Source organism: Drosophila willistoni, assembly GCF_018902025.1.
Source record: "Drosophila willistoni isolate 14030-0811.24 chromosome 2R unlocalized genomic scaffold, UCI_dwil_1.1 Seg200, whole genome shotgun sequence".
Lineage (NCBI taxonomy): Eukaryota > Metazoa > Arthropoda > Insecta > Diptera > Drosophilidae > Drosophila > Drosophila willistoni.
In genome coordinates this window covers 4,072,347-4,079,986 of record NW_025814051.1, presented here as the reverse complement: position 1 = coordinate 4,079,986, position 7,640 = coordinate 4,072,347, and the positions used below count along the sequence as shown (strand labels likewise).

General features: G+C 37.7%; 4 protein-coding genes across 4 annotated transcripts; 2 read left to right on the top strand and 2 right to left on the bottom strand.

Moving 5' to 3' along the window:
- The first annotated feature begins 1,743 nt into the window (after positions 1-1,743).
- Positions 1,744-3,007, top strand: LOC6641644 (polyprenol reductase). The gene has a single exon (XM_002064408.3). It carries the CDS (start codon positions 1,862-1,864, stop codon positions 2,834-2,836), a length of 975 nt encoding a protein of 324 aa, XP_002064444.1. The 5' UTR covers positions 1,744-1,861; the 3' UTR covers positions 2,837-3,007.
- Positions 2,994-4,656, bottom strand: LOC6641645 (tumor suppressor candidate 3). The gene is made up of 4 exons (XM_002064409.4): positions 4,316-4,656; positions 3,479-4,202; positions 3,239-3,401; positions 2,994-3,148 (listed from the first exon to the last, which is right to left on the bottom strand). Exons 1-4 carry the CDS (start codon positions 4,400-4,402, stop codon positions 3,133-3,135), a joined length of 990 nt encoding a protein of 329 aa, XP_002064445.1. The 5' UTR covers positions 4,403-4,656; the 3' UTR covers positions 2,994-3,132.
- A 93-nt stretch (positions 4,657-4,749) lies between these two features.
- LOC6641646 (N6-adenosine-methyltransferase non-catalytic subunit) lies at positions 4,750-6,329 on the top strand. The gene is made up of 3 exons (XM_002064410.4): positions 4,750-4,944; positions 5,037-5,556; positions 5,618-6,329. The coding sequence occupies exons 1-3, from the start codon at positions 4,879-4,881 to the stop codon at positions 6,238-6,240; spliced, it is 1,209 nt and encodes a 402-aa protein (XP_002064446.1). The 5' UTR covers positions 4,750-4,878; the 3' UTR covers positions 6,241-6,329.
- Positions 6,262-7,534, bottom strand: LOC6641647 (coiled-coil domain-containing protein 97). The gene is given in 2 exon segments (XM_002064411.4): positions 6,262-7,019; positions 7,022-7,534. Coding segments are annotated over 2 exon segments (1,131 nt in total). The 5' UTR covers positions 7,506-7,534; the 3' UTR covers positions 6,262-6,372.
- Positions 7,535-7,640: the final 106 nt, after the last annotated feature.

Genomic DNA, 7,640 nt, shown 5'->3' with positions numbered 1-7,640 from the left:
CTATGCTTTTTTATTTGATAACAAAAGAAAAAAAAAGTAATAACTCTCATTAATGTAATGTGTAAGTGAAAAAAAAATAGACAAGAAAAAAACAAATACTTACCATTTAAAAAATATATACACAAATATTTTTATACATGTGGAAAAAAAAACAAGTAGAAGAAGAGAATGCAAGTTGAAGATGAAAAAAAACAAACAAACAACCAATTAACAGATAATGAATTCTGAAATTGGCATACATCTATATAAATTTGATATATGTATATTGATTATAAATTATACTCAAATACAACAACAAAAAAAAAAAAGAAGGGGAAAACCAACAACAACTTGAAGCAAAAAATAAATTTAAACAACAAAAATGAAGTCTTTTTAATGCTTAGGGGCCACAATTTTCGAAGTAATTAAAAAAAAAGAAAACTAAAATAAAAAAACAAACAAGAAATATTATTATTATTATTATATTAAATATTGTATTAATTAACATTTAAAAAATGTTGTGTAACAGTAATAATGAAACAACAAAACGACAGAAACAAACAAATTAAACCAACAACCAGCAAACAACCAATTGTATTGTAAGAATTTCTATTTCCATCAAACACAATAAAATTATTTTGTTTTTAATAAAAAAATCAACATTTTTTCGAATAACATTATTGGGTGGATCTATTTGGAACAGAAATAATAATAATATTAATAAAGACATATTTTTTAGTTAAAAGAAAATATTTGTTCCAAATAATGAAGTCTTTATCAGTACTGCATACTTTAAGGGGTACAGTTCCCACCGCTTTCGTCCCTAGATTCACCTTTGATTGGGTATAAATAGAACTTCTTCATTGAAAATTTGACGGAAAAGGTATGTACATAATTTTTGCCCTTATTTTTCCTCAGATAATACTCTATTTATTGAGATTATTGAAGATTTTTAGACTCAAGAGATCTTTTCATTCGTAATTTACGAAAATTTATTAACTTTTATTTTCAATTATTCTCAAAAGAAAATACATACAGTAATCAGAACATCAATTAACCATAAATATTGAATATTTAGAAACTTTTTTTTTGCTAGAACTTTTATTATTGGATCACAATTTTAGATTTCAAAATGCCAGAGCCAGCAATCTAGAAATTAAACTATATGTTTTCGGTGTTTCAAAGGAAATGAATATTTAATATTGGGACAAAAAGAACATTTTTCCAAAACTAACTTTTTTTTTTATCAAATTATATTTTCAAACTGTAATTTGGGCAATTGCTAACCCATCTAAAAAAATTATTAAACGATTTAATCGGGTTGAAATTTTTTTCAATTTGAAATGCAACCATAAGTTTAAAATTCATACAAGGAAAACCTTAAATATTGTCACATAACCCTAACTTTGTAACAGTGCCAATTTTTTACCGATTTTTGAAATTCATATTTCAGTTTATGCATCAGAAAATAAACTTTCGGTTGGCATTAAAACGTCAAAAAGTAAAATTTTCATCTTTCAAAAATCACGATTTAGTAAAATTTATGTTTTTTTACAAGGAAAATCATAAAAATCTCAAAAATTCTCACATTACCCTAACTTTGTGAACTCATGTTGTCATGTTAACAGTAAGTTAACAGAGGTCCACGATTAACAAACAGATTCAAATTTTATCGAATGTTTTCTTCATTTGAACAGTGTTGGCAAACAGTATATTGAAGACTATAAACAACAGCTGTTTAATATGTGCCCTCGTTTTTTTCAGTGTGTCTTCGGCAACACTAATCAAAAATCAAAAAAAGAAAGTTGTCGAATACGGGGCTCTGCTCCACTCCGCTAATCAAAAACGTATTTTAGATTAAACGTAACATTAGACTTGTACAATGTGGTGGCTCTCTCTTATCAGCTCCCTGGAGGAGTTCATCGATAGGTACAACATTAATTTAATTCAAGTGAATTTCTTTGGATTCATCATAACTATGGTGATCTTTGGCGGTCTTATGACCCTAATAGAGTCACATTTGCCTAACAGTTTTCGGCAATGGTTTCGTTACGGCAAGCACAGCCATAAGGGAGAAACCGATGCACTGGTCAGTCGTTTGGAGGTACCCAAAGGATGGTTCAAACATTTCTATATATTTGCCTTGGTCTGGTCGTTGTGGGCATTGTATTTGATTGTTAACTGCATCACTCGTCAGCAGGCAGCCCCCGAGTATGCCCTACGTTTCCTGGACTTTATGTGTGGCGGCTCTAGCAATCGTGTAGCCCAAGTGGACTCGAATACGGCTCTGGTTGGCACCGTATTGCTAACACTGCAATGTTTTCGTCGATTTTATGAAACGAATTTTGTGCAAATTTTCTCCAAGCACAGTAAAATGAATCTTTCGCACTATACAGTGGGCTATATTCATTATTTTGGAGCCATTGTATCCCTGCTGTCCCACACAACGGGCTTTGTACGAGGAACAGCACCAAATGAATTCACTTTAAAGAATATTTCACTCCTCCAAGGACTTTACATTCTAATTTTCCTCTTTTCCTGGCATCAACAATACGCTAGTAATATAATCTTGGTCAATCTGCGTAAGGATCAAAAGACGGGTTCAGTGAAGACAGAGAGGCATCTATTACCCAAGGGTGGTTGGTTTAATTTAATCTCCTCACCACATATGTTCTTCGAGATTGTAATGTACTATTGTCTGAGCGATATATATGCACCGATCCGCACATGGAAACTGATATTCTTGTGGGTGGCCAGCAATCAAACTGTAAATGCCCTGCTCACCCATCAATGGTACAAAGAGAATTTCAAGGATTACCCGAAAAGGAGGCATGCAATTGTTCCTTTTCTACTGTAAACTAAATCATTTCCATCTACTCTTGTTAGTGAATAGTGTAATGAAGACTTAATCAATTAACTATAATTATTAAATTAAATTCTTTCCGAGCTGCCTTTATAGCTTCTTCAGCTATTTCATCTGAAAAACTAAATGCTATATAAAACGTTTAAATGTATTTGTTTTTATTTTTGTTTATTAAAGTTCGTTTTTTACACACACACATTCGCGTTGGGTTTGAATTTTTAACTACAAAACGATTGAGGGGGAGGGAAACGTGTAAAATTAGTGGGAAAAGTCCATGGCTGCAGTCAATTCTATTTGAACAAGAAACTGGAATGGGAAAAAAGTTAAGTTAAAGTTAAGTTAAAAATATATATATTAAATTGTGTGGCAATGCGAAATTTAAAAAACTTTGCTTACCTATAAGGATAACCCTGTGCCTTGGAACGGAATACAGAGAGCAAAAAGGAAAAGAATACCGTTAAAAGTACCAGGCCAACCATAGCCATAATACGATTTTTGTTATGACCCTTCGAGGTGCCCGATTCGATAAGCAGAATCATGCCCAGAACAATCATAGCATCTATATAACAAAAATAGAAGAACAATATTTATAACAATAGAAAAACATATGCACATATAGTTTGGCCGATATCTTACTCAAGAACATGACAATATAGGTCTCCACCACCAGTTGGCCCTGCGATGAGCCATGGATATAGGCAACGCCTCCGTTCTGGGTTTTATGCACCAATGGCGGGCCACGTATATGATTCCACATTTGGCCCGAGATCATGGCAAAGCAAAAGAATACGGCTATAGCTCCCCACAGATTTTTGTTGTACAGGAATTCCAAATTATTGCGGCGTATATAAAGAAAACTGCCCGCTAAAGCCACCAGTGTAATCATAGCCACTGTGCCTGAATAATTTGGCGGCCGGAATATACGAATCGTTATATCCGTACGTTCGGCAACAAATTTTGCAATAGAATCGGCGGCAAATCCCACACGATGTATATCCATGGTATCGGCTGCTTTTGGTTTACCCTTGGCTGGGAAATGCATAAACACTGGAGCTGTATTCAGGCGAAGCAGCTGGAACACCTCAGAACCCTCATCGAAGTCAACCATGGCAAAGAACATCTTGTTGGAATACACCGGCGAGAAGCGATACGAATTGGCCACTATTGTGAACTCATCGTGGGCATGACGACAGATCTGGCATTGACGTGACGGCGCCAGCGCCGTCAGCATTACAATCATGGAGTAATTACGCGGCGTGTTCTTTACATATTCCCGAAATTTGGGTCCATTGAAACGTAGCAGGGGTTTCTTCTGATTCATCTCCACCAGATTTTGTACTCTCTCCGACAGGGAAAGCGTCTGTAAGAATTAAAATCAAAAACATCATGTTAGCCATTTAGCCGGTAATTTTAATTCTAATCCTCTCCGGATGAGTTTGCCAGTGACGTGGCCAAGATAAAACAAACACAAACCTTCGGCTTAGCCTGCGCGGCTGTATAGAAAACACAAGCCGCCAGCAGAACCAATGCTCCACATAGCGTGTGGCGCAGCAGTTTCATTTCGGGAATGCCTGACTTAGTTAACTAAATTCACTAATTACTATAAAGATTTAACGTTTATAATAAAAATATGACAAATTTTCCGGCAGCGGCACATGCAGCTGATTTGTGTGAATGGCGATTTTTTCATTCACTGTGAATGGCAAAACGTTTCGATAATTTTTACAACAAAATTTGGTTTTTATTATGTATCTCAACTAAAGAAATGTATATAGCGTCTATATTATGACCTCTAACAATTGTTAATTGTAATAAATTGGCACCCCTAACCATTTAATTAATAAAAGTATTAAGTCGGTAATGATCGTCTTGTCATCGAGTGTCATCTCTATTGGCAATTGCAGGTGAAAATTCACTGTGACCGTTATGTGTCATCGCCAATGAAAGTGACGCGGTGCAGATTTTTTTATTTGTTTTATTTGTTTAAAAATATCCGGTTTCTGTCTTCTGTTCCTATATAGGACATAATTAATGCTATGAGCGATGTTCTTAAGTACTCGAAAGAGCGTTCCCGCAAACGTCGTGTGCTTTTGGCCCAAACTGTAAGTATCCCCCTCCTCCGTCTGGATAGGACCCCTTTGAAAAACAAAGAAAAAATTTGTAAAACATTTTTTTCCTCCATCTCTTTATTTAGTTTGGTCTACGAGATGTGAATGACTTGCCAAAGGTGCTGGGAAATGTTGAAGATACAAACAACAGTCGTCAGCTTCTAAATGCCAGCGGTCAGCGGGATGAGGATGATGCCGGATCGTCGTCCTCAAAAAAGACTCCCAATGAAATAATATACCGGGACTCTTCAACTTTCTTGAAGGGCACACAGTCATCGAATCCTCACAATGATTACTGCCAACATTTTGTAGATACTGGTCAGAGACCACAGAATTTCATACGTGATGTGGGATTGGCCGATCGTTTCGAGGAATATCCCAAGCTAAGGGAACTGATTAAATTGAAAGATAAACTGATACAGGACACTGCATCGGCTCCCATGTATCTGAAGGCAGATTTGAAAACGTTGGATGTGAAAACTTTGGGTACAAAATTTGATGTAATTCTTATAGAACCGCCATTGGAGGAATATGCCAGGGCAGCACCATCTGTGGCAACAGTGGGTGGGGCCCCGCGTGTGTTTTGGAACTGGGATGATATACTAAGTACATATTTCGTTATAGACAACGCGGTATTGTGTATGTAATAATGATTTCTTTTATTTAGATTTGGATGTGGGTGAAATCGCTGCCCATCGATCATTTGTCTTCCTATGGTGCGGTTCCAGCGAGGGACTTGACATGGGCAGAAATTGCCTTAAAAAATGGGGTTTCCGACGCTGTGAGGATATTTGCTGGATTCGCACCAATATCAATAAGCCAGGGCATTCTAAGCAACTGGAGCCCAAGGCTGTCTTTCAACGCACTAAAGAGCACTGCCTAATGGGGATCAAAGGCACCGTTCGAAGATCCACCGATGGTGACTTTATTCACGCTAATGTTGACATTGATTTAATCATCTCTGAGGAGGAGGAATTCGGCAGCTTTGAGAAACCCATCGAGATCTTTCACATCATTGAGCATTTCTGTTTGGGGCGTCGTCGTTTGCATTTATTTGGTCGGGACTCAAGTATCAGGCCCGGTTGGCTTACATTGGGTCCCGAACTAACCAATTCGAATTTCAATGCCGAACTATATCAGACATATTTCGCCGAAGCTCCGGCCACGGGGTGCACAAGTCGCATTGAAATGTTGAGGCCCAAGAGTCCGCCGCCTAATAGTAAGGTGTTGCGCGGACGTGGACGCGGTTTTCCACGTGGCGGTGGTAGTGGACGTGGTCGACCAAGATAAATGGACAACAAGTGGGATAAATACTTTCTCAAATTGCATGTATTCCTAGGATTTAAGCTAACAGATTGATTAAAAGCTAACGAATAAGACCCATGTGGATTAAGTTATGAAGGTGGGACCAGGTCTCTTGTCCTAAGTAGGCTGTAGACTTGGATGCTGTTGCAGATGTCGCATGTAAACATCAAGTTCATCCTCGCTGGAGGAAGTGTCAGCTGCATTTTGTTTACTATCCATTTCTACATGGTCATCTAGATCCTCGTCATCATCAAAATAGGCATCTTCCTCGTCTTGTTCGATTTGCTTGAGATCGTCCATTTCTACATGGTCATCTAGATCCTCGTCATCATCAAAATAGGCATCTTCCTCGTCTTGTTCGATTTGCTTGAGATCGTCAAACATCGCATTATCGTCGACAGATGTATAATCAAAATCCGAATCCTCTCCACTTAAAAAACGTTCCTGCATTAGACTCATAAATTCATTGCGCAGCAGTTCTCGCTCGGCTGGATTATAGTACTCGGGTGTAGAGATTTTCGGCAAATGTTTTACCGTGGACGTGGAGCAGGCTACAGGTTCGTCGTCATCGAAGCCACCCCATTGACTTCGACAATTCACTGGTACTTCATCCTCTACCTCCTCCACTTTCTCCTTTATTTGCAATGATTGGCTATCTTTGCCTTCTAGCAATTCTTCCCGCTGTTTCTGTTCCAAGGTATGCATTAAAATACCCGAAAATGTTGTATTTTTGACATCATAGGTATCCCTTGCTTTTTTTCTTCTTCTGTCATATATTGGCCCACTAGCTCTTGGTAGAGATCTGGAGCGCGTTGCATCATTTCGTGCTCACTAAAGTATTCCCCTTTCTGGATCAAATCCTGCATTGCATGATAGCGACGATTCTTTACGCAAACGGAACGTGTGGTAAGCTTTCGCTGAAAGTCATCCAAGAGTAGACACATCTCGTCCAGGCTTTCGTCGGGTTTAAATGGTTCCCCAATGCCCAGAGATTGAAAGTCATTCAGTTGTGGTGCAGTCATGTATCGGCCAAAACGTATTAGGAAGTTCTCACGGTTTTTACAGAAAACTTCCTGGGCAATTTCCTGTTTTTCCTCCGACTGAATTTCAGGATCATCGATTTGTTGAGACTTGAATGTAATCTGACCATTGGCAGCTAAAGATTTAAATATGTCTAGCAGTTGTGTTGGTAAGCCAGTTGACTCCGCTGGTTGTGGACTTAAAGCCTCAGCATCGTCGCCTGTCGTCATCTTGTTAAATAAATTGTAAACAAATGCAGCTTAAGATATCTATCGATTATTTATCGATAACAGTGTATCTCCTCGTAATGCCACAATTTTATCGAACGTATTTTGAAAGTAAAAAGGATTCTGCACTAATATGCT

Excerpts from the sequence above, each read along its gene's own strand:
- LOC6641645 (XM_002064409.4), bottom strand. The coding sequence starts at position 4,402 with ATGAAACTGCTGCGCCACACGCTATGTGGAGCATTGGTTCTGCTGGCG. Across the intron at positions 4,203-4,315 it reads CCGCGCAGGCTAAGCCGAAG|ACGCTTTCCCTGTCGGAGAG; the intron begins GTTTGTGTTTGT and ends TAATTCTTACAG. Across the intron at positions 3,402-3,478 it reads CTATATTGTCATGTTCTTGA|ATGCTATGATTGTTCTGGGC; the intron begins GTAAGATATCGG and ends TTTGTTATATAG.
- LOC6641646 (XM_002064410.4), top strand. The coding sequence starts at position 4,879 with ATGAGCGATGTTCTTAAGTACTCGAAAGAGCGTTCCCGCAAACGTCGT. Across the intron at positions 4,945-5,036 it reads GTGTGCTTTTGGCCCAAACT|TTTGGTCTACGAGATGTGAA; the intron begins GTAAGTATCCCC and ends CTCTTTATTTAG. Across the intron at positions 5,557-5,617 it reads GAACTGGGATGATATACTAA|ATTTGGATGTGGGTGAAATC; the intron begins GTACATATTTCG and ends TCTTTTATTTAG.
- LOC6641644 (XM_002064408.3), top strand. The coding sequence starts at position 1,862 with ATGTGGTGGCTCTCTCTTATCAGCTCCCTGGAGGAGTTCATCGATAGG.